This window comes from Marmota flaviventris, unplaced genomic scaffold (assembly GCF_047511675.1).
Source record: "Marmota flaviventris isolate mMarFla1 unplaced genomic scaffold, mMarFla1.hap1 Scaffold_44, whole genome shotgun sequence".
Lineage (NCBI taxonomy): Eukaryota > Metazoa > Chordata > Mammalia > Rodentia > Sciuridae > Marmota > Marmota flaviventris.
In genome coordinates, this window is record NW_027288268.1 from 443,104 (window position 1) to 470,573 (window position 27,470).

General features: G+C 33.1%; 1 protein-coding gene across 1 annotated transcript in view; it reads right to left on the reverse strand.

Annotated features, from left to right (window-relative positions):
- Positions 1–4,405: 4,405 nt before the first annotated feature.
- Positions 4,406–27,470, reverse strand: part of LOC139704189 (zinc finger protein 420-like) — a 28,575-nt gene continuing 5,510 nt past the window's right edge. Inside the window, 5 exon segments of the mRNA XM_071607246.1 lie at positions 4,406–4,437; positions 4,440–4,511; positions 4,514–6,440; positions 20,516–20,652; positions 27,178–27,374. Coding sequence (XP_071463347.1) covers positions 4,406–4,437; positions 4,440–4,511; positions 4,514–6,440; positions 20,516–20,652; positions 27,178–27,374 — 2,365 coding nt within the window.

Here is a 27,470-nt window from a genome sequence, read left to right on the forward strand (position 1 = left end):
TTTCCTTTTAGAACTTTACATAGTTGCAGAGGCTGCTGATTTGGGTGTAAATTTTGGAAACTACTGTTTTATACAGTCCAGGTGATTGAACCCAGGGGTGAATTTTCATTCATATATATTCACAGTTCTTCGATATTTTGCTTTGATACCTGGTCTCAGTTTCCAAGGCTGGCCTTGAAGTTGTGATTATTCTCCCTCAGACTCTATGATTTTTGAGAATACAGGTATGTACCACCACATCAGGCCTGGACACTCCCTTTTAATTTTTACACGCATCTAATAATCAAAAGGTTTTTTAAATATTACTGCCTTTCCTTTTATATAAAATATTCAATACTAACTTTCCAAATTGGTCTTCACCCTCACATTGTTTTTTTCAAAAGACCAATCTTCATGTTGAGTAGTTATACTTTCTTTTTTAACCATAACATGATATGCTCATTAAGTTCTATTCTGAGTTAGCAAGTCAATTTTATATATGTTTTAGAAAAACAAATTGCCATAAATTGTTCTGGTCATGCTCTTAATAGAAGTACCTTTTAGTCATCATCAAAAGAAAGATAGAAGGAAATTTGTTAAAGTCAAAAGCTAAGATCCAACAGTGGGCCAGTTCTTGTTTCAACCAGATGTTTATGATTTGATTGCTTTTTAAAAAAACATCATTCTTTGGATTGCTCTGATGGCCTTTCCTATGATATTTAATAGTCAGCTCCATTTAAAAGCAATAGTTTAGGTGAAAAGTGGATAATAAGGTAAATAAATATTTGGAAGAAATTAATAGTACTCAATATTTCTCATGACTATATACAGCTTCCTCCCACCATTCTGAGATTGCAAATCATAGAGCTTTCAATGACTTCCATTCCTCACTACCTTTCACTACTCAGCTAATGCAGAATTAATTTCTCAACAAATTTGCATTAAATAAGTAGCAATTTAGAGAAAACCAGATATAATTTACACCACTGAAATTAAAACAATATATGTGGCAATTTGCCAAATACTTGGCATATTCAAAGAATAAAATGAAGAAATTTAACAGAATTGTGGCTTTCCTTTATGTGATAGGGGAAAGTTTATTGTCATGTTGTTTCAAAAAGACATTGACCACTTCCTTATTAAAAAAAAAAAAAAATAGTTGTTATTCTTTAACATGGATTTTCTTGATTTTTTAAAGTTTTTCCCATTTTTCTTGCACACTGAGAAGGTATTTGCTGGGGTCAAACACAGTGTGATAATGATCAATCAATTGAATTTTCAACTAATATTATAAAATGCATCTCTGACACATTTGCAATTGTTTTCATGTTATATAGTAGCCTCATGCACATTCAGCATGAGAAGAGGTTGTTCATTAATTTTGGTATCAATACTGGGTTAGGTACATTGAAAAGATGTTGAGAAAATTACATCTATAATAATGGAATCTCCCAATTCACTTTCTGGTTAAATCTCCCTGTCCTCACTCAGGACAGTTTCTATGTAGTTTTTTTTTTTTTATGTCTCAGGAGAAATATTGGTAAAAAATGTATCTTTCACCTGTAGCATAAAAATAAGTGGTCATGTCCTTCATCTTCCTGAACTGAGGACAAGCATAACTCTGAAATATGGTACTGTGAACAGAGATTTTCTGGAGTCAGTCTTGACATAGTTTTGAGGGTGCTGTTTCAAAAATTTCAAAATTTCTCTTACACCATCGGTATTGGATTACTAGGGATCTTACTACATATTCAGAACAGTACATAAGTGAACAAATTTTTTGTTAAGCAAAAATGCCCTGTGCAGCCAGGGATGGCTGAAATACTGATTATACTGAGACTCTGGAAATCTCAGTTATTTTTTTTTACCTCTAACTACTAAATTTTTCTAGCTCAGTAAATCTCTCTCTATTCTTTTTCTTGCTTTTAAAACCAGAGGAGCAATATTTGTCTTTTTTAAATTTCTGTATTGTTTCCCAATTTGACTGAAATAAAACATGTAGAAGTCTTTTGGAATATATTACAAAGCATACAAATGAAAGTCAATAATCATTGTTAATTTTGTAGGGACTCTTTTTCTTTCAAATGCTGTCCTAGCTCAAAGTTAGTAACATATCTTTCTTCAATTACCTCTGATTATATATCCATTCCCCCCCTAGCATTTGGAAGCCACACTTAATCCACTATTGGTCTTTTGCTTATGTCTTTACAAGATTTTATTTGTATGCTATTGTGTCTTGAACCCATTGATTTTTCTTTCATTTAGTGTAGTTTCATGTATAATTAAATTGTTATAAATGTCTATATTAGAGAGTGTAAAATGTCCCCAGACCTTATTCTTAACCATATGTTGTTGTAAACTCAGTTCTTCATGAATTATATGTAATATCAATAAATTTTTGAATGATATTCAATATGATTTTTTATGGATTCCATGAATAAGAAGACTTTATCCTATTGTAACTGGTAAGACAACATTTTATGATAAGAAACTTAATCTTTACATACAACCTTCTCAGTTTACCTTACTAACTGGTCCATAGAAAATAAGACTATGAAACATAGCTCATTGATTATTCCTGCCTTGATACAATACTACCCATAGAATAGCAGTGATGTCAGAATTTACTAAAGTACATGAAAACACTGATCATAGAAAACAAAACATTCATTCACAGAAAAATGAAATGGCCCCAATGAGGCTGAAGTCTAGAAGGCCATTATGCACACACAAGAAAGATAAAGCTCTTCTCTCCACAAGAGCTATCTTTACATTTGTGGAAATTCAGTCTCTTCAAATCAATAGGAATTGTTAAAATGTTAAAATTTGTAATTCAAGATATGAAAATCTGGGGCTTTTTTTATATCTATGTCCTTCATAGAACACTTAATTTCACTGTAAATACAAACAGAGAAAATTATAATGATCTGACTTATGCAATTATATTCCATATTAAGTTTTATTAAAATGTGTAAAAGTATTGAGAGATGCTAGAGTATTATTTATTCAACAGTATGTTTTACTGTTGCATAAATAATTTAGTCAAGTGGAACACTTTGACATGATGCAATACATGAGTGTTAACATATAAACAAATATTCAGTTATAAAGACATATTGCATACATAAGGTAAATATAGGTAAAAAAAATGCACTGTAAAGTGAGCATGATGGTCCTTGCTTGTAATCCAAGCAAATTGGGAAGCTGAGTATTTTCAGAAGTTTAAACTCAGCCTCAGAAACTTAGTGTGATTTCAAGCAACTTGGCAAGACCAGTCCCAGAATTTGAAATAGTGGGGAGAGGGCTTAGGAATGTGGCTCAGTGTTTAAAAATCCTTAAATTTAAACTGCAATACAAAAAAAAAAAAAAAAATAAAGTGTAAAGTATTACAATTCAGTGTTAAACATCAAAAGATAGATCTCTTATAACTGTTTTCTCTAATATTTAAAAGTGAAAATAGTAATACTTTATTTAGAAGAAAATTATATGCTTTCAAAGATAAGGTTTCTGCACCATGCATGTATGATATTTATGACTGATATTACTACCAAATAACTTGATAATGCTTAATAAATTTAAACAAAAGTTAAACACAACTACTTATATTCTATATTTAAATGAGTTGTGTCTTTTACTGATAATCATATATATCAAGGTTTAATGTATATATAATGATTTTACTCTCATATTTGTCAGGGTGTTTACTATAAATGTTTAGTTGTTGTATAAGGCATATATTTTGTACAAAATATTTTCAATGTTCACTACTGGTATGAGTTTTCAGATGTTCAATGAATTTAAAATTTGATTAAGTTTTGGAAATATTATTTAACATTTTAGAGTTTCTGGGGACAGTGAATTCTACACCAATCAGTAGTGTTTAAGAAACATGTGGCAATGAAATGTTTTATCCCCCATTTGTTTTCTCTCTTACCAGTATGTATCCACAGGTGCTGAGTATTGGTGAATACATTTTGGAGGCATTGTCACATTGTCAATTTTCACATTTCAAAACTTTCTCTCTGCTAAGATTATTGTGGTGGCGATTAAATTTTTACCCTTTCTTAGAGGAATGGTTCAATGGTCTCATTTATAAAGCTTCACTCCAGCATATTTTATCTGATTTCTAGTAATGTACAACATATAATTTAAAATATTTCTACATTCTCTATATTTATATGTCTTCTTTTCAGAATAAATAGCCTAGTGGTGAAAAAGAAATGATTTCTTATTAAAAGCTTTGATACATTGTTTTCATTCATAGGGGTTCTTTCCTGTATAAATTCTGTTGTTAATGAGGTTTAGTTTTTCTTTAAAAGTATTATCACTTTATTTACTTTTCATATTCACCATTGTGTCTTCTGCTGTGGTGAATAAAGTTTTATTTTTTATTAAAAGTTTTGCCACTTTATTCACATTTTTAGGACTATTCTCCAGAGTGAGTTCTTCTATGGTGAATAATGCCTGTTTTATTCTAAAAGCTTTGCCACATTCCTTACATTTGTAGGGCTTCTCTCGAGTGTGAATTCTCTGTGGCAAATAAGGTGTGATTTTCGACTGAAAGCTTTGCCACATTCTTTGCATTGGTACGGCTTCTCTCCAGTGTGAATTCTTCTGTGGCGAATAAGGTTTGATTTTTGACTGAAAGCTTTGCCACATTCTTTACATTTGTAGGGTTTCTCTCCAGTGTGAGTTCTACTGTGGCAAATAAGGTGTGATTTTCGACTGAAAGCTTTGCCACATTCTTTACATTTGTAGGGCTTCTCTCCAGTGTGAGTTCTACTGTGGCAAATAAGGTGTGATTTTTGACTGAAAGCTTTGCCACATTCTTTACATTTGTAGGGCTTCTCTCCAGTGTGAGTTCTGCTGTGGTGAATAAGGTCTATTTTGTGACTGAAAGCTTTGCCACATTCTTTACATTTGTAGGGCTTCTCTTCAGTGTGAGTTCTGCTGTGGCGAATAAGTTGTAATTTTTGAGTGAAAGCTTTGCCACATTCTTTACATTTGTAGGGCTTCTCTCCAGTGTGAGTTCTGCTGTGGCAAATAAGGTCTGATTTTTTACTGAAAGCTTTGCCACATTCTTTACATTTGTAGGGCTTCTCTCCAGTGTGAGTTCTGCTGTGGCAAATAAGGTCTGATTTTTTACTGAAAGCTTTGCCACATTCTTTACATTTGTACGGCTTCTCTCCAGTGTGAGTTCTCCTGTGGTAAGTAAGTCCTTCTTTTCTACTGAAAGCTTTGCCACAATCTTTACATTTGTAGGGCTTCTCTCCAGTGTGAGTTCTGCTGTGGTAAGTAAGTCCTACTTTTCTACTGAAAGCTTTGCCACATTCTTTACATTTGTAGGGCTTCTCTCCAGTGTGAGTTCTGCTGTGTCGAATAAGGAGTGATATATGACTAAAATCTTTGCCACATTCTTTACATTTGTAGGGCTTCTCTCCAGTGTGAGTTCTGCTGTGGTGAATAAGGTCTGTTTTTTGACTAAAAGCTTTGCCACATTCTTTACATTTGTAGGGTTTCTCTCCAGTGTGAGTTCTACTGTGGCAAATAAGGTGTGATTTTCGACTGAAAGCTTTGCCACATTCTTTACATTTGTAGGGCTTCTCTTCAGTGTGAGTTCTGCTGTGGCGAATAAGTTGTAATTTTCGAGTGAAAGCTTTGCCACATTCTTTACATTTGTAGGGCTTCTCTCCAGTGTGAGTTCTGCTGTGGCAAATAAGGTCTGATTTTTTACTGAAAGCTTTGCCACATTCTTTACATATGTAGGGCTTCTCTCCAGTGTGAGTTCTCCTGTGGTAAGTAAGTCCTTCTTTTCTACTGAAAGCTTTGCCACAATCTTTACATTTGTAGGGCTTCTCTCCAGTGTGAGTTCTCCTGTGGTAAGTAAGTCCTACTTTTCTACTGAAAGCTTTGCCACATTCTTTACATTTGTAGGGCTTCTCTCCAGTGTGAGTTCTGCTGTGGTGAACAAGGTCTGATTTTTGACTAAAAGCATTGCTACATTCTTTACATTTGTAGGGCTTCTCTCCACTGTGAGTTCTGCTGTGGCGAATAAGGAGTGATATATGACTGAAATCTTTGCCACATTCTTTACATTTGTAGGGCTTCTCTCCAGTGTGAGTTCTGCTGTGGTGAATAAGGTCTGTTTTTTGACTAAAAGCTTTGCCACATTCTCTACATTTGTAGAGCTTTTCTCCAGTGTGAATTCTTCTTTGGTAAATAATGTTTAATTTTTGACTAAAAACTTTACCATATTCTTCACATTTGTAGGGCTTCTCTTCAGTGAGAATTCTGCTTTGCTTAACAAAGATTGATTTTCCTTTATAAACTTTATCACATTCTGCCCATTGGTAGGGCATCTGTCCAGTGTGGGTTACTCTGTGGTTAATAAGATCATTTATTTTACTAAAAGCTTTGCCACATTTTTTATATTTGTAGGGCTTCTCTCCAGTATAAATTCTCTGGTGGTGAACAAGGCCTGATTTTTTATATGATTTCTGGTGTTCACTCTCACTTGTGGTTTTCCATATTTTCTTTTGTTGTAAATAGTCAAGATCACAACTTCTATATTTCCCATTTATCAATTTGTGAAATATATGTTTTATGCCCTTCTCTGGTGAATATTCTTGGGTATCATGTGGAGTCATGGCTGAAATAAACAAAAATTTAAAAAAATAAACAATAACTACTAGACAGGGATAAATATATTTTGCATACATAACATGAAATTAAGGTAGAATAAATACATAAGGAGTGTAGCAGATTAGTAAGTCCAAGTCATCATAAATCAAAATATATATCAGTTCAATAAAAATGCACAAACAAAAATACCTTGAGAATATTACTCAAATTTTTGTAGAGACCACAGCATCCAAGAGGAATACATTATTAAGAAGAGTTATATAATAAAGAGAAGGTAAGTATGTTACTTTTATCATCCACAGCCATTTGTTCTCTATAAGATAGCATTGTGTATTTAGGAAATATCTATCAGCTACCTTCACTCTCAGTAGAACAAGAGAAATGTAAAACATACAAACATTTGTGGCTTTTTCAAAGAGTGTCTAAAAACTGGCTTTGGTCTACCATGACATACAGACATGAAAATAACTATTATATTTTGAGTGATAATACCACAAATATTCAACAAGATTAAAGAGGCTATGGACTATTAAAAAGAAAAATGAACAAAAAATTACTAAGAAATATACACATAGATGTGTAAAAAATTTTCCATTAAAACATTTTAAATGACTATAAAAACCTTGGATAGTCTATGGCCATAATACTTGGATGAAGACAATGCATAACAATCAAGTATAATAAATTGATTTTTATATTTTTAAATTTGTGAGATATGATGATTTCTTTCATTGACAAATACACCTTTGTTTATTTCCTAAATATATCATGGTATTTTATACTATATATACAAGGTAAAATGACTAAATAGAATGAATTAACACAAAAAAAGAATGAATTAACACAATTATTATTTTAGATAATTATCAGTTTTGTTCTTACAAGGTATTGTATTTCTTCTATTAGTATTTATGAAGAATATAATACACTCACCATGTGGTAAAACAAAACTCTTGACCCTTTTATGCTCAATAAAATAAAAATATGTGACTTTGAGTATAATATCAACCCTACACAAAACACAGTACCTGGTGAGCAAGATTTTACCCACTAAATTTCTGATTCCACATATGAATCAAATGTTCCTGAAATTAATCTCTGCATGCCACATTTCTCTTAATGCAAAGTACTGCATACTGAGAACAATGTGTGCACTAAATACAAAAGCAGAGGTATCTCTTCAGTTTTCTGATTTAATTATTCATGGATACATATTTAGCACTGGCATTTCTGGAACTTTAGGTCATCCAACTTTTAATTTTTCATGTGTGGTGCTTGAGATTAACCCCCCCCCCCCAAATGTTATATCACTGAACTACAAAACAAGTCTTTTTAAAATTTTTTGACTCATGCTGTTTCTAAATTTCTATGACTTCCCTCAATCTTGAAGTACTTTTTCATGGCCTCCCAATTAGCAAATATTACAAGGATGCAGCACTGTTCTTGCCTATTTTTATTTATTTAAGAGTTTTTTTTTTTATACTTTTTTTCCAAAAATGAACTATATAATCTACTGTTGGCTCCTTTAATAAAAAAAAAAGTAATACAGCAAATATAAACAAAGAGAAGCATGGCTTAATCCAAGAGACAAGAAAAAAAAAAAAACCACTAAAAACTGAAATTTAGGATACTGGCAATTATGAATTACTCAAAGAACACTAAATAACGATTTAAAGAAAGTTTAGAGAGTGAAATTGAGACAAAAATATAAATATAAATAAGCACAAATTGTGTATGTGAATAATTCTTTAAGGAAAAAAATGAGAGGGGCATTCCTAAGTGTGCAAATCTGAAATTCTACCAATATGGGAGAGGCTTATCATGCAGGACCAAGTTTAAGACTAGTCTAAGCAACTTGTAAAATACTGTAAAAATTAAAAACCTATAGGATATATAAAAATAAGTGGGATACACACACACACACACACACATTACACTTGAGGGGATATAATATATATATATATATATATATATATATATATATATATATATATATATATATATATATATATATATTTGTAAAAAATCCAATCATGCCACAATGAAAAGCAATGATCTAGAAATTAAATCATTAATCACAATAGAAAAAATAAGAAATATAGAAAAAAAGCTTACAAAGCAGAAGTATAATGAGTTATTCACTTCAAAATATTTATGATTATTAATGCATTATTACAAAACCCAATAAAAATTTACTAACAGAATTAAATCTAAACAAAGAAACTTCTAAGTCAGTACCAGCAGAGAGCATTAAAAGAAACCAAGCATGATCTGCTCCTAGAGGGCCTATTTGTTTAAAGATGGATAATGCCTCTGCCTTTATATCTCATCCTTTTGCACAATTTTTAATGAATGAGATATAGTTTTAAATTATGAAGTTTCTCATAATCGTTTTGGACAAGCTTTTGTTGAATGAATAAATTATATCCCGATCCTTGCCTTTTCAAACAGAAACAAACAAAAGATCTAGCCTCTCTCATATTAAAATATACATTAAATAATGTTTTATTTACACTTAATGTGCTCAATATACAACATAAAATTAATACTCAAAATTGGTCATCTGCATTGAATAGGCATTTTATTTTCAAACATCCATTATCTATCTATCTATCTATCTATCTGTATATATAAGATTCCAGCTTATCAGCATGGCAAGGTACTATGCCTTTGATCATGTGGGGAAAAGCATAGACTGTTAAAATTATGCAAACATATTCTTTTTGATGCATGAAATATAGCAATTATAAATGTACATCAGGTACTTGACAAGCTGATTAGTAAGATTCATTTAACCCTGGAAGAGAAGAGTCCCTCCAAACAAGAGAATAATCATTCTCCTCAAAAGAGGAGAAACATTAAAAGAGGAAGCCAAGATACTATAATTCCAAATACTTGGGGGAATATAAAACCATTAACAACCTCAGCTCCAAAGGAGTTGGCTCAAATATGGTAGAATGTACTATGGATAACTTAGTTACTTCTTTGGTTGCTAAACTCACACAAAACTGTTAATGCTTTGCTCTGTTTTTGTACACCACTTGTGGGAAATTCAGTACTGTCAGATCCTGGACTTCTACAACCCATTACAATATCTTGACTCACTTGGATGAAATTGTTATATACCTGAAAAAATATCTCATGGTATTCATTGTTGTGTTAGCAGAATAACTGTGTCCTTACCATCCACATAGTATTTAATAGGTCACAATCCTGCACAATTATTCATAAAAGGTCTATTCCTCTTGATAAAAACTGTGATAATTCAGTGAACCTTCTTTCTAAGGCAGAATTTGATGCTCTGACATTTTCCTTAGTGGGTTTCCCTGACTAGCTCTATGGGCTTACAAAACTACTATGAAACTCACCTATGCTATCATAAAAAGTATTAGTCATGCCTCCATGGCTGTTAATATGCTTAATGAAGAACAAAAACAACATTGTGAAGCCATACTTAAAATTCATGATTGCAATTGATTATCTGGTATTGTTATATCATAATGGATATCATAAGTTTAATTACATGTGTTCCTTCAATTTAAGTGATAATAGTAATTTGATTTCAAAAGAGTTAGATTACCTTAAAGATATGATTAAAAAGGTACAACAAGATGATTGATGATTGACTTGTTGGATTGGCTAACGTCATGTTTACTCAATTTCATCTGCATCAAAAAATATTCATAGGTGGATGTTTACTGATGTTGGTACTTGCTGTTGTCTATGGCTGTCCTATTTTTTGCCCCCACCAGCATTAATGAGATAAGTAATATTATTTTTTCAAAAGGCCTTAAAAAAGAGTGGGGGGGGGGGCTTTAGGTATTCTGACCTTGGAAATAGAAAGTGTGGGGGTGATGGAAACTGGCACCCTGAGTCCCACAATTGAAATTCCCAGCAGTTTCTCTCTGAAGCTATTAAGACAACTCTACAGGTGCACTATCTAGTTTCTGTGGTAATGTCCTTTGGGAGAAAAGACTCTATGTTTGTATTAACTGTACGTTATCTTGGTTAGCTAACACTTGGTGTTAAAATAATACTAGGTTAGAATGTAGTCATTGCAACAGAAGCTATGTAATTTTGGGGTATACTATGTACAGCCATGAAGAGGAGTGGTCAGTTTTTTTAACTTTTCACTGAGATTGAGTCTCTCTCTTCTCTTTGCTTCTTTACAGGTTTCCTCACAAGAAGATTTGTAACACATCATGCTGGCCCTAACAATAAAACGTAAGTTTTGATAGTTAATCTGAATAAACTGGGATATCACTAAAGAAGAAAATGGAGGATCACAAAGAATTTGAAAATGTGATAAATGTAGGGCAGTATGTGTTCAATGATTAAAATCAAAAGAAATAAACCTAAGCTTCTGAAATGTTTTTTTCTGCTAAATAACTACTCTACCAACATTTTTTATATTGGTTTTCTCCATTTGAACATCTCGCTGTGTCCCCTGCTCTGTGTAGGCTACAAGAGTTTACATCATTAAAGTATGCTAGGAACTACTTATCTAAAGTGGAGAATGTATAACATACCAAGAAAGAGAGAGATTAAAGAGTAACATAATATATATTAAAGAGTAAATTATCTGTATTAAAAATGCCCTTTTTCTTTGAAACACAAATCTGAAACTCATTCTTACAGAGAAGTTCCCAGAAGATACAACAGAAGTACATCAAATAATAACTATTAATTAAAAATTTTAAAGGGAAATTAAACTTACCAAGGAAGGCAAAGTTTCTATAGTTCTCTAACATCACATCTTTATATAAGTTTTTCTGAGCAGGTTGAAGGCATTCCCATTCCTCTTCAGTAAAATCAATGGCTATATCCCTGAATGATAACAGTAACTGTAAAAAGAATAGATAAGTAAATAACACATTGACAACATGAACATTTGTACAGTCTTTAAGGTAATTGAAGTTAAAATGAGAATTAGTAGACTATCATGTAGGTGGTGTTTTGGAACAAAATGATACTATTATCTACTTCTGCAGAAAAAGTGATTTAAGTTTATATATATATATATATTTTCCACATTTGTTAAACACAATATAAATCTCAGGCATTACCACAAAAATATACATTTTTTGATTTTTTATATCATGATCTAAATTATGTATATTGTTCAGATGAAAAAATTATTGTAATTAAAAAAGGGAATCCTCAAATTTTAATTGTACAATCACTAATCAGAAATTTACTAAAGTGTAGAATCTTATTTGTTATTTCTCTGATAGAGCTGGATTTTCTGAATATGTAGTGAGATCTCTAGTAATCCCAATACCAATGGTATAAGAAAAATTTTGAAATGTAACAAAGTAGACAGACCACTTAATGGAAATATTTAATAGTGAATTTAAGTTCAAACATTTTATGGTATTTATGTATGTTATTAATATAAAAAATAACAAAAACAATCCTGTTTGCATTTTCCGTTTTATAATTTTAACATACAAAATAATATATGCATAATTAGATTGATGCATATATTGTAAGATGTTTATAATAGAATATAGATATATCTTTTCAAAAAATATATATTTTTTTTGATTCTTTCTAGTTCTACCTGAGAGTAGAATCAATTTTTATGGTATTAATAAGCACGGGATATATCTTATCCTAATTAGAATCCTGTTCTTGTTGGTGACTATGATGGTAGGATTTATATATATCTTTAATATTTCTATCTCCTTCCTTTTTATTTATTTATTTATTTACCACTGTGCAATCTACTGTTCTTGTTTTCTTACCCTTCCCCACTTTATGAACTTTAGATTTCACATATCAGAAAGAAAAAAAAAATTCAGTTTTAAAGAAATGGTTTGTTTTACTAAGCATAACATCTCCAGATCCATTCATTTATTGGCAAATATCATAAAGTTATTCTTCTTTATGGCAGATTAATAATTTATTGTGTACATAAGCAACAATTTTTTATCTTGTCATCATTGAATGGACCCATTCCTCATTGAATGTTTGGTTTTATAGCTTAGCTATTGTGAATTGTACTGCTATAAACATTAATGTGGCTGAGTCAATGTAGCATTCTGATTTTATGTCCTTCGGGTATATACAGTACAGTAAAAAACCTGGGTTAAATTGTCTTTCCATTTCTTTAAACAATATCCATAGAGGTTATTATGTTTCACTTAGACCTCTATACAGCTGCAAAAATTAAAATTCAACTAAACCTGAGGTTGAAAATAAAACATACAGAAATTAATTAGTAAGCCATAAAGTGACTAAGAATTTATTATCAAATCCTCAATCCCAATGAAAAGTAAATTTTATAAACTAAAAGTAAAGAAAATCTTAAGCAAATGAGAAAAATTAGAAGATATTAAAGATGAACATAACACAGAAAGAGTTACCAATATCAATGTTGGTGCTTTTAAAAAGCAAATGAGCAAGGTCTAGTGATGGACAACTGTAGTTCCAGTGACTGAGGAGGATGAGGAAAAAGGATCATAAATTTGAAGACAATATTATATATAATATTGTGTTATATATATATTGTATTGAGCAACTTAATGAGGCACTTGGCAACTCAGCAAGACTGATAAAATAAAATACAGAAAGGACTGAGGATGTGGCTTCATGGATAAGCACCCCTGGGTTCAATTTACAGTACAAATAAAGAAAGCAGATACAATTAAAAAAGCAGTAGCAAATTTGAAAATTCAACAAATAATAATTATTTTAATTATATAGTATATAATTGCAAATATATGCATATATAATGATTTCTCACTTGATGGAAATACACTCTGATGGAAATTTTATCCTAAGAATATTCTGCAATTTTTCATTTCTCTGAGTATAATGACAAGAATCTAGATGGTATAGACTAGTTCATGGCTAAGATATTTGCTATATCCACTGTTGTACATAAAGTCTACTGCTGATGAAAATATCATGATGCCACATGATTGATGCTATGAAGTTAAATCAATCAGGGTAAACCTCATAATAAAATAAATGGTGGAATTACAGGAAACAACAACAAAAACAAAACTCTTTATAAGCCTCTTGTTATTTAGGCAGTGATACATAATGAAGATTGCAGTGCAGGGAAGAGGAAAAATGGCATTCATTCCAAAGAAAGATGCTAGGATATTGGGAAAACAGTGTGATAATAAAATGCTATTTTATCCCTAGACTCATAAAACATAACAACATATTGACACATTAAATGCTGAATATAAGTTATTAATAAATAATACTGAAATATATAAAAAATACAAAGCTTAAAAATTTACATACAAAAGATAGAGTACATATGGTGGTGAAGAAAACTACTCCATTTACAATAACTTCAAAAAAAATAAGATACTTGTGAATCAACTTAATGAAAGAGGTGAAAGATCTATATAAGAAAAAACTACAGAACCTTAAAGAAAAAAATCAGAAAATACCTTAGAAGATGGAAAGATCTACCTTGCTCATGAATAGGCAGAATTAATATTATCAAAATGACCATGCTATCAAAAGCACTATACAAATTTACTGCAATTCTGATGAAAATCCCAATGGCATTCCCCATAGAAATAGAAAAGCAACCACGAAATTTATCTGGAAAAATAAGAGACCCTGAATAGCTAAGGCAATCCTTAGCAGGAAGAGTGAAGCAGGTGGCATCACTATACCAGACCTTAAACTATACTACAGAGCAATGGTAACAAAAACAGCATGGCATTGGCAACAAAAAAGACTGATAGACAAATTGTACAGAATAGAGGACACAGAGACTAACCCAAAAAATTACAATTATCATATATTAGACAAAGGTGCCAAAAACATGCACTGGAGAAAATATAGCCTCTTCAACAAACCCTATCTCTCACCATGCACAAAACTCAACTCAAAGTGTATCAAGAACCAAGGAATTAAACCAGAGATTTTGCATCTAATAGAATAAAATGCAGGCTCTAATCTTCATTATGTAGGATTAGGCCCCAATTTCCTTTACAAGACACCTATAGCACAAGAATTAAAACAAATAATCAATAAATGAGATGAAATCAAACTAAAAGTTTATTCTCAGCAAAAGAAACAATCTGTGAGGTGAAGAGAGAGCCTACATCCTAGGAGGAATTTTTTACCCCTCACACATCAGATAGAGTACTAATCTCTAGGGTACACAAAGAACTCAATAATCTAAGCAAATAATAACAACAACAACAACAACAACCCATTCAACAAATGGGCCAAGGATCTGAACAGACAATTCTTAGAAGAGAATATACAATCAATCAACATTTTTTTCTATATATCTTATAGGTTATGCTGCTCCCTTTTCAGGACCAAGCATACTTCTTATTCAGTTTCTAAGGAAGGAAGACATGAACCAGAAGTATTTTCAACTCTCCTTTATAAATTATCAAATACAATTTTCTATGTCATTTTCTAAACATAGCTGGACATGGGAAATAGAGACATGGAGCAGAGAACATTTTTATTAGAAATACAGTGTAAAAGAAAGACAAAAAAACCCATAATTATTTGCACCACTTTGAAGCACAAGAGAAAAGGACCCTGGAATTCAGAAAAGAAAGATTCATACTTTTATACTAGGGAATGTGGATGACATGGATGCCTAAAGTGAAAAGGTTATTACAAGCTTTTGAAATAAATTTTATGTGAGTGGCAGATAATCATTAACCAATTAGTATTTGCACAGTGTTTTCCAGGGGCTTTGTCAGCTGTGCACTACAGAACATACAGGTATTCATAGCCTCAATGAAGAGCATTATTCATCTGTATCCTCTAAAATTATTCCCACAGTACAGATAAAAAACCATGGGTATTTGTATATTAAATGGCAATTCAGCAGCCCACATCACACTACCCAGAGACAGAACTGTATGAAATTTCTTCAAAGACCATCAATGTATTGTTAGCTCCTGACACAGGGATGTCAGTCTGGGGAAATATTATTTTCTTTCCATTTTGAAGAGAGTGCATTGACATTACATTTCAGGGGCAACACAAATACTTTTTTTTCATGTTAAGAAACTCTTCAGAAACAGAGCTCCCAAGACAGATTTCTTAGAAGCGTAAATGCCTGGAGATTACAAAATGAAAAAAAAAAAAAAAAAAAAAAATCAGTGGCCCTGAGAGACTCAGTAAGGCAATAAATCTAAAAGGCTTATTAGAAACTGAAAAGCAAAAAAGTAACTATTTCTAAAAATAAATATGCTCATTAGTTGCTATCTCCTCAGCATGTCATTAAGTAAACAACAAATTATGTATGAATATTTCTAGGATTGGCCAAATTTTATTCCATATGAATTTATATTAAACACCAAAATCCAAATAATAGAATTCATGATTCACTGCCAAAAATATTTATGAAAAAAATTCTTTAAGGAGTGGATGTTTAGTAAATATGTCATTTAACAATTTAATTACCATATGATTTTGGGGACATTTACTCACTTTCCTGCAGCCATAGTGTTGAGATATTTCTTATTTATTTTTCCTGTAGTAACTTCCAAAGATAAGCCCTAGAATCCACTTTAAATAACCTACACTTACAATCACAAAAGAGACCTATAATAAATGATGAGGATAAAAAAGGCAATTTTAAAAAATAATTTAAACTTTTTTCTTTTTGTTGAAATCAAACTCTAGCTGCATTTTTGGATCCATTTTCTCATCTTTTAAGCCAGAAATCATATAAAATATAAAGGCCAAAAATTTGAACTGCAAATTTATACATGAGTTATGTTTATTAGATTTAAAAATTCAAAATTTTTAGAAATTAAAGAAATGCAAAATAAAAACCCAATTTGGGAAAAAATTAATAATATTGATAAACTTTAGAACAAATGAATAATAATTAACTCAAAAGGAGTTTAAATTAGTATCTATTTGTGGAAAATATTTTGCTATTGATTATACATGATACTTCCCATCATAGAGACTAAGTGAAATTAGAGCATATGTAACCATGATAACATAAAATTATGCAATGGTACTCATCCAAACACTTTAAGTCCAAGGGCATGGCTCAATACAATACACATCTTGGAAGAGGTGAATAATAATTTGTAGGAAAAATGGTCACTAGGCCTGTCACATTTCATAACATATCCAGTTTAAAAAAGAGCATAAAACACTATGTATAAATTTTACATAGGTGCCTTATGAAAGTGGTATTTTACATATGTAAATTTTTAGAAACAAAATATGTAGAACTTATAAGAAAATAAAAATTATGAGAAGCACATCAAAGACTGAATTATTCATCCCATGTATAGATGATAAAACTCATCATTATAAAGGTGATCATTTTCCCCCAAATTAATCCCCAATGCATCTCACCAAAATTGCTATGTACAAATATAAATATATCACAGTGAAGTCTACTTTTATGTGTATTCTATAATGTAATAATTTTTAAAAAACTATAAATAATTATACAATAGAAGAAAGTAGAAGAATAGGGAAAGGGGAACTACTGGATACTGATGGGTAGCAAATTATATTTCATGTGTTATGATTATGTCAAAATAGTCCTGACTATTAAATACAACAATAATGAAATAATAAAAAAATCAAAAAGACTTACTTTAAATGAAATAAGTAACCAAATCACAAATTTTAAAAATTAATCTACAAAATTATATGTAACTTTAGCCAAAAACCTTTTCAATTATAAGAGCAAAAAAATAAATAAATAAATAAATAAAAGAACTTATCATGGCCTACTATTCATATATATTGAGAAATCATAATATTACAATAATCATCAAAGTATCACAATATAAATAAAATCCCCATATGAATACATTTGTATGTAAAACCTGTATGCTTTATTGTGATAGCAAAGTCTAGATAAATCAACCATAACAAAAATAATCTCAGCAATTTAGCTATGACCTTTCTCAAAATAAATTTAAACCTACTATTAGGGCTGTTTACCGGTGACAAGTCCTTGCCTCTGCAATGCTGAAGTATAATATCAGAAAAGCATGCCAAGGCAAGTTTAGAGTGGAACATTGAAGCTTTATTAAAGGATAGTAGAAAAGACTAGAGGAGGAATCCATGGAAGGGCAAGATCTTATCTGTTTTATAACTAAGTTCTTCCTTCATCTTTCCCACATTTCTGTCCTTTGATCTGTTATCTTGCAGTGATGGAATGTACATGAGAAGGCCCAAAGGCTGGGGGACAGGTGGGCTGAAACAGTAATCTGGGCAGGAAAGGCTTTTGGATTATCATCTCCCTGTTTGCTGGGAGCTGCTTCATTAACATTTCCTTGGGACAGGCTCTGGGCCTTGGGGACATTTTCAATTCCCCTTTTCCTGAACTCCATTCTAATATAATGTTCATTCTTCATTTTACTTGATATGAGACCTGATTTACCTAATAACACTAACTACCTAAATAATAATAATAATAATAATAATAATAATAATAATAATAATAATAAATGTAAAAATAAAAGAAAGTCAAAATAAAAATTAGCTGGCTCAAGAGGAAATTAGGTGCCCCCAAACAACAGGTCCTTTCCTTCAAGAAAATGGCCTGTGGAGATTTGATTTTGATAATTATTCCACCTGTCAATCTCCAGCATCTGGTAAGACACTGGGCTGCAGGAACACACCTGACACATAGTATTTTAGGCAGATACTGAGGATGCCCTTTAAGCATAAGGAAGACAGCAAAGAGTCTCTTCCACTGACATATTCCCCACCTGGTTGGCCAGTAGGGCTGAGGACATAGTGGCCCAGTGGAGGACTTAAGCCTGCAGAGACTGCCCAGAGTCCCAATCTGCTAGCACCTGTTTTCACCACAGCCAGTCTTGTGGTTCCAATAAATAGTCTTTCTCCCCCAGCCTCCCTCACTAGGCCAATGCACACTCACCATTTCTTGGTTCTCCGGAGTTGAGCCTGCTTGGGATCCTCAGTTTCTGCACAGCAGAGCAACCTGCAACTCTGAAGTATGAGATTAAATTCCAGCCAAATGGGAAAAAAAAGAGGACTTAGAAGAAAAGAAGTAACAGTGAAAGCCCACCCTCCTCCTCCCTGATAACGCACAGGATTGGACAATTCCCACAAAATGCTCTTGATTAGAAGGGGCTTCAGATCATGCACATTGAATCTGAGACCAGTGAGCCCTTTTTTTGAGTGACAGGGAATATTATCCAATCTAGACATGAATAAGGGTTAGAATCTCAGGTTGTTGAGCCCTGCTTTTTTTTTTTTTTTTAATCTTGGAAATATAACCCAGAGCCTCAGGCTGCTGTTATTTTAAGGCAAGTTGTTGTTGTTTTTTTTTTTTGTTTGTTTTTTTTTTTTGTTTGTTTGTTTGTTTTTTTCCAGAAGTGAGATCCTAGCTCAACCAACAGATTATTTTAATTTAAACTTACATATAAATTTATTTCAGTTTATGAATTATATATGCTTGTATATTATTCAGGAATTAATATAAAACAATGACAATCACTATCAAATTTTATTTAAATTCTTTTGATCTCTGTTCTTTTTAGGTGACAGATTGAACTTTGAACTGGAAAGAAACCCTCTAAAGTAAAAATGCCCAATAAAAACAACACATAAGATGCTGGGATTTTGGCTCAGGGGTAGAGCACTCACCTCGCATGTGCAAGACCCTGGGTTCAATCCTCAGCACCACATAAAAATAAATAAGTGAAATAAAAGTATTGTTTCCAGCTACAGCTAGAAAAATACATAAAAAACATAAGATACAAGGTGAGAAACCAGCCTCTATCTCAGAGAAAAGCCTGTCCAAGGAAGGGGGCATGACCCTTGTCCTTGGAAAGACCCACAGAACACTCCTAGGCATATACCCACCCTGCTGAGTTGTTTATCTACAAATAACAGGAGAGATCTGCTGAGCCAGGTGTCCTTGACTCAGTCAGGCTAGCTGAGGACCCATAGCAACCCCCTAGCAACCACCAATCAGCATGAGATATGGAAAGTACCTGGGATGCCAGATGACCCTCCCAGTAGTTTAAGGTGGTTGGAAACATGTTAGAAGACCACATAGTTCAGCAGGTACATCCCTCATGGCCTAAACAATCAGTTCAAATGAATCCCCCTCTTCTACTAACCAATCACCCTTACCCAACTTGTTCCCGCCAGTAAATGTGCTAATCATGTTTTAGACTCATTTTATGATTTTCCCACGGTGTGTGATGATTTGCTAAGAGATGCTATGATGTATGTGGGGTCCCTGGCTTCCCCAGAGAGTGTATAAAAATACTTCAAACCCTGTGCTCAGGGCCTCTCAGCATCACCAGTTGATGTGTACGTGGAGGACTGAGCTAGCTCACAATGAAAAACCAGCCTCTATCTCAGAGCAAAGCCTGTCCAAGGAAGGGACATGACCTTTGTCCTTGGAAAGACCCACAGAGCACTCCTAGGCACATTCCCACCCTGCTAAATGGTTTATCTACAAATAACAGGAGAGATCTGCTGCACCAGCTTTCCCTGACTCAGGCTAGGTGGTGATCCATAGAAACCCCCTAACAGCCACCAATCAACATGAGACAGGGAAATACCTGGGATGCCAGATGACCCTCCCAGTAGTTTATGGTGTTGAGAAACCATGTAGTTCAGCACATACTCCCCTCTTGCCTTAAGCCAATCAGTTCAAATGAATACCCCTTTTGTACTGACCAATCACACTTACCCAAATTGTTCCCGCCAATGAATGTGCTAATCATGTTTTAGAGTTGTTATTTGATTTTCCTGCAGTGTGTGATGATTTGCTTAGAGATGCTATGATGTATGTGAAGTCCCTGCCTTCTCCAAAGACTATAAAACTGCTGCAAACCCTGGGCTCAGGGCCTCTCAGCGTCACCAGTTGTTGTGTGTGCACACACGGAGGACCGAGCTAGCTTGCAATAAACACCTCTTTGCTGTTTACATCGATCTTGGTCTCTGGTGGTCTTTTAGGGGTCCAGAATTCAAGCATAACAACAATAAATGCATCTTTGCCGCTTACATAAATCTTGGTCTCTGGTGGTCTTTTGGGGGTCCCAAATTTGAGGATAACAGTTTCTCCTGAAACCCATGGGAATAGAAGACAGCACTCCAGCTCTTTTGGACTGCAGTTTTATACCACAAAAAGTTGCAAAAGGGGGGTGTCTTGAGAACTTAAAAGGATTATAGGATTTTGACAAACAATACAAAGGCAAAGAGTAGGTTAATTGTCTAAATGGTTCAGCACTTAGGGAATAAGTTTAGATCACAACATCAGAATTTATGAGACACAACTAAGGTTTCAGAGAGGGTTATTATTGGTCAGGAAAAGCCAGCCAAATGGCAAAAATGGAGGACTTAGGAGATAAGAAGTAACAGTAAAATCCCACTCTCCTCCTCCCTGATGACACACAGGATTGGACAGTTCCCACAAAATGCTCTTGACTGGAAGGGGCTTCAAATCATGTATATTGAATCTGAGACCAGATAGCCCTTTATGAGTCATCACTAAAGTTTCAGGGAGGGTTGTTATCAGGGAAAACAACCCTGATTTTTACAAGCATAATACAAAGGCAGGTACAAGGTTAATGGTTTAAAATTGTTCATCACTTAGGGAGTAAAATTAGATCACAACATCAGAAATTATGAGGCACCACTAAGGCTTCAGAGAGGGTTGTCATTTGGTCAGGGAAAGCCAGAATTTATGAGTCATCACTAAATTTTCAGGGAGGGTTGTTATCTCATCAGGGAAAACCAGGCATGGGTGAATTCAAGGCACTGGCAGGCATTTCAAGCAAGTTTAGATATCACAGTAATTTATAATGAAGCAGAAATTAACTTTTCATGGCTGTGTGATGAGATGGCTCCCAATCTTAAGAGGAATTTAGACTGGATTTTTCACTTGTGATAGCCATAGCTTTTAAAGTATATATTTCATACTTTAACAAGTTTTAACACTAAATTATTAATATGAATTACTACTAATTTTTTTCTTAAAAAACAATTAAAATAGAAATGAAGGTATTTGTTATTAAGTGGGTAAAAATTTTGATTAATATATTGATGATATAAACAAGGAAAATTGTGACAATGATAAAAAGACATTTAATATAATGGCTTCAATATTATAAGTCCCTATGATTAATGTTCAGTGGGTCAGTTCTACATTTTTTTTTATTCTTTAGGTCATTTTGAATTACAGTTTTGTAAATGTTTGTTAAGTATACAAAGTTCAGATTTTGTAATTTGTAAAGTAGGAAAATGGCACATTTGATCCCCTGTGAGGATTTTAAAACTTATAAACCATGTGGGGCATCTTAGCACATTTTTTTTTTCATATTTGCACACAGTACAATTCTAGAGAGGAATGAGTTGGAGATATAGTCTACTGAGCAAAAGAGAAAATTGCCTTAGGCTATTTCTAAAGCTTTTAACTTTTCTAAATTTTCAGAATTTTTGGTAATTTGAAAAAATATTTTAAAAATGAATTGTTTGAAATTATTTATTTATCTTTCCTGCATTCTTTTTCACTTTTATTTATTTTTTAGAAGAACTAAGAAAACAGAATTCCAAAAATGTTCCATGTGAATATAAAGGTATGTTTCTAATGATCAAGATAGAAAGCAGAAGCAAAACATCATCTAATTTGATGGGTCTGCCTCAAACTAGAGAGTTACACATCTATATCTGCCATTCTTCACTAGGCTCCTGCAGTTGAAAAAAAAAACACCAGCCAACAAATAGAAATGTCTTTTTCAGTTTGATTGTTTCTCACAAATAATTCAAGCTAAAATACACTAGTATCACTGTAGTTTCAGAACAAAATGTATTTTTAAATAATAAAAATAATATGTATACATAAATATATAAATAAGTATAAAATAAAATATAATGTTAGATAGATATTTTTTGCCTGGATAATCTTCTTGTACATATTTCCCTTTAGACACAGTTCTGGGAACAAAGTATCACAAATAAGACATGGATCCTACATTGCTACACAGAGTAATTAAGGCACATACTAAGAGCTTGGTATAAAACTTGGCATAGAGACATAAATAAGTAGAGAACACCATAGAAAATTATATCTAAATGCTAAGCAGCAAATTCATAATCTATAAGTACATGAAGAGACAAGTTATCATAGTATATTTTATGACTGAGTTGCTGCTAATATACAGAGATAGAGATATTTATTAAGAGATGGTTTTATGCATATTTTTGGTTTAAAAAGGGAAGGATCAAATAATGTAGGTGATTTAAACATGAGCAACTAATATTTTTCTGTGTTCAGTACCTTTTTTAGCAGATATATAAATTGTAATTAGTTCCAACCAGTAAAATGGAGAAAAGGTATAAAGATTACTCTCTATGAGTAAAACTACTTAAAAATAGTACCAAAACTTAAATTCATGTCCAAATGTTTATTCCTGACAAAAAACTGCTTCTTTTGAACCATTTCTGTAGATATGATTTTTTATAATAAATATTTTTGTGATTTTTTGCACATTACTTGATATAGTTATGCTTCACATTTTCTCTTCTGTGCAAAACATAGACCTGAGAAAGACTCAATTCTCTGCTGCCTCCTCTGCAAAGACTTTTGATTTCTCCCAGCACATGTTCCATCTACCTATTTTACCACCTATATTCTGAAAGAAAAAAAAAATTCTAACTTCTAAACTTCCTTGATATTTGAGCTATCTTTTAATTTTTAAGCTTATATCATTTCTATAATCAATATGGTGCTTTCAGTAAAGAATGGCTATTATTATGCACCTGGTTCATTTACAGGAGTTTTGTTTTGTTCTTTGGTTTTATTTACAGTGAAGTTTAAAAAAAGGTTAATGTTGAAACAGAACACAAAGAAAAGACTACCAACTCCGATTTGAAATCAAATTAAATCAAGATTGTATTGTGTACACAAAACCTGGACAGAACTCTCTCTTACAAAACTCCATGCTAGAGATCACCCCCTGATCTTCAGGAAAAAGTTTTTACAGCACAAAATGTTACAAAGAATGTCGGTGTCTCTGGTACTATACAGATAACAAGATTTTGACAAGCATAAAACAAAGGCAGATAGCAGGTTAAGGATCTACATGTCTCAACATTTCAAGGTAGGGAATAAATTCAACTCCAGACATTAGAATTTATGAGCTGCCACTGAGATTTTGAGAGAGTTGTTATTAGGTCAGTGGGAGCCAGGATTTATGAGGCACCAGTAAGGTTTTAGAGAGGGTTGTTATCCGGTCAGGGATAGCTAGGCATAGGTGAATTCAAAGCACAGGTAGAAATTCCAAACAAGTTTAAAACATCAAAATATTGTCAGGCCAAAGAGAAATTTTAGTTTTCTTACAGAAAATAAAAATAAACTTTTTATAGCTTTTTGACAAGATGTCTCCCAATCTTATACTGGAATTAGGCTGCGTTCATGATTAATACTGTTCAGAGTCAAAAGATTGGTTTAAAATCCCAGGCCTTTTAAATATTTTTTTTATATTATGTCATTGAAATATTCATACCAATGGTGACCACACCAGGTGAAAAGATTAATAATTGAAAACAATTTCCAATACAATAGTAAATATAAAATTGTTTTTTTTTTTTCTCTTTAAAAGTTCTTTAGCACAGTTCATGTTACCAACATTTGTTGTATATTTTCTATCTAGTTTTAACATTAAGGCTTACATTTACTTTGATAGGGAAATTATGTTAAATTTGATTTCTTCAAATGGTCAATGTCGAGATTCAATTAGATATTCCAGCAGAGTTTGGCATGAAGCACTTGTGAAATGTTTAAGGCAGACCTCTATAAGACTACAGCTGCTTGTTCATGTGATTGCTTTTGTTTTCCTAAAATAAGTGAAGTTTTGTATGGTAAAACAATAAAATTATCAAAAAAGTAAGATACAATTTGAATTTTGAACTGGAAATATATAGCTCACAGTCATACTTTGTTTTACTCACCTACAGACAATATGTTACAAAACAAATATTTTGCAAAGTTCTGGTAAATGATATATAAAAACATTTTTAAAACTCAATGATAAAGAGGCATAACCCATTTCCTAGAGGTGTGCAAAAGATTAGAAAATGGTTCTTAAAAGAAGATGTACAAAATATCAGTAAGAACAAAAAAGAAACCAGTCTTAAGATAAATGTAAATTAAAATCTGAATGACATATTGTTACATATTTATTAGAGTGGTTAAAATACAAAAGGCTAATAGCCCCTCATGTGGGCAAGATTGCAGAGGAACTGGAAATCCTCTGTGATATTTCTGAGTATATATAATGGACCCAACATTTTGAAAAACAAACTTGTATTTTCCATTTTTGTTTCTGAAATTGAACATAGACACCAAATGTGAGTCCCCAAACCTCCACTCTGAAGTTTTACCCAAGAGAAGTGAAGACACACATCACAAAAGTAGCATTTAGTAACATTTTATTCATAATACATAATATTTGTAGTTTGGAGTCTACAAATAGAAAATTAAATACACTCTGGCCAATTTACCTATGCATTGAATAGCATTTAGTAAAGTCCTTCAATGCCTTACTGTTAGATGTACTATGAATTAATAATAAAACAAGATAACTAAAGTTTATTTAAATAAAAATACATAAACTCTTGTGTTTTATATAAAATTCTAATGCAGACTATAATCAGTTGAGAAAATATAAAAATAGTGATTGCTTCTGGTGTGATGGAGTTGAAATTGACTATTGTAAGAAATTTGGGGGTTTTGGATGCTTATAAGGCATAAAAATACAATTATGGGAGAGGGTCTCATTGGAAAAAAATCTATGTTTCACTGTGTATGGTGGTTCAAGCCTGTAATTGTAGCAGCTTTGGTGAATGAGGCAGGAGAATCACATATTTGAAACAAGACTCAGCAACTTAAAGTTGTAAGCAACCTAGAGGGACCATGTTAAAAAAAACAAACAAACAAGTAAAAAAAAAAAAAAAAAACCTGGGGATGTGGCTTAAAGGTTAAGCATGCCCTTGAGTTCAATTCCTAGTTAAGAAAGAAAGAAAGAAGAGAAAAGAAAAGAAAAGAAAAAGAAAAAAATAACACCCTTCACAGCATGAAACTGTCCAGGGAATTATGACAAAGAGCCACCATCCAAAAGTTGAGAATTTCAAGTGAACTCATGGGGAAAAAGAGAGTCAGAGAAAGTGTCTCTGGAAATTATTTGCCCAGGTAATATAGCTAGAAGTATGGCAGGGGTTATAAAAATCTGAAGGGTGGTATCACCTTGGGGTCTCTTAACCACACCCTCTTTTAATTGGACATTAGATGCTAGGTGCCCAAAGCAGGTGGGATGTGAATGGTGAGAATTTTTCTACTTTCATCTATATTTTTAAAATAATTAGGGGTAAATAAGTTTGGATTTGGCATTCATGAGCTTTTGAACTAATGGTATTCTGTCTTTAGTGAAGATGTAATTTAGGAGCAAACACATGGAGCAACCATGGAGTTATCTGATGCCACTCAAGAACAGGAAAAATTGAAAATCAGAACAAGGAAGAGATCTGCTAAGCAGGGTAACAAAGGCCTGCTCGAATGCTGGCAGTTATTTTGCAAGATTCCAGGGTCCTTGGATGATAAGACATGACACACCACAGGGACATTTGGGACATGTCAGTTAGAGCCTCAAGGGAGAGAAGGTGCCCAGCAGGGACACACGGGGCTGCACCCACAGAATAGGACATAGCAAATCAGGGGTACTAGGGGCAACTTATGTATGCACAGTGGAGTGGGATTAGCTGAATTTTAAGGGCTCCCTGTGGATTGACATTTTGATCATCTTCTTGGACTCTTGAATATGGATAAGTGCTGTCCAGGGTGGCAGGGTCTCTGGACCTGGTAATCCCATGGAGCCCCTGCCTGGAGTTCCTGGCCTCCTCATCCAGGACTGTCCCCCTTGATTAGCTTTCTATGTTATCCCCAGGGCCCTTGTCATTCCACTTCTCTCTCTAGAACTTTCCCGTCCCCACTTATCATATGGACTACCCACTCACTCCCTCTGGATTTTGCTTGGACATGAGCTTTTCAACAGTCTGGAGGTTCCCCCTCTCATCCCTGTCTCCAACAGACAATCTCTGTGACCCCCACATTGTGCCCATTGCCTTTACCTTTCCTGATCTACTCTATATTTTTTTCTCTCTCCCCTCTCAAAATTATAAGCTCCAATTACATTCTATCCCCAATGCCTAGAACAGAGATGCTCAATAAATGTTTGCTCAGACAAATCCTGAATCAACATCTGCCACAGGAACTCAGCACACACCACCCAATTTCACAGTCCCTTTCTCCACCTAAACCTGTTTCTGAAGAGCTGAGATTTGAGGCCATGTTTCCAACAGAAACCGTAATGTGTAAGTGGAATCTCATCATGCCTCCCAAAGAATCCACTGTCCACTCTCTTTCACTGGTGAAACAGATCACATGACCAAGTCTGAGGGCAACAGAATCTAGGCTGGACTCTGCCCAATGGGAAAGATAAAATAATCTAATTCATGTCAGCTGCTAACATTCATCATTTTCACATGGTCATCATCCTCTTCATGACATCATTCCCATCAACATTATGTCACTATCATTGGCATAACCATTGCTGTTTTCACCATCATAATCATTGTCATCATTATTGCCACTGCCGTCATCATCATCACCACCACCATAATCACCACCACCACCACTACTATCATCACCACCATCATTATCATCACCATCATCACCATCACATTTATTGTCATCATCATCATTGCCATCATCAGCATCACCAGAAACTCTGAGGAGAGACAACAATTCATAAAGTCAGCCCCTTCCATCAAGTTCATAAGCAAAGGTGGCACAAGAACTTTTCATGGCTAAGAATCTAGTGATG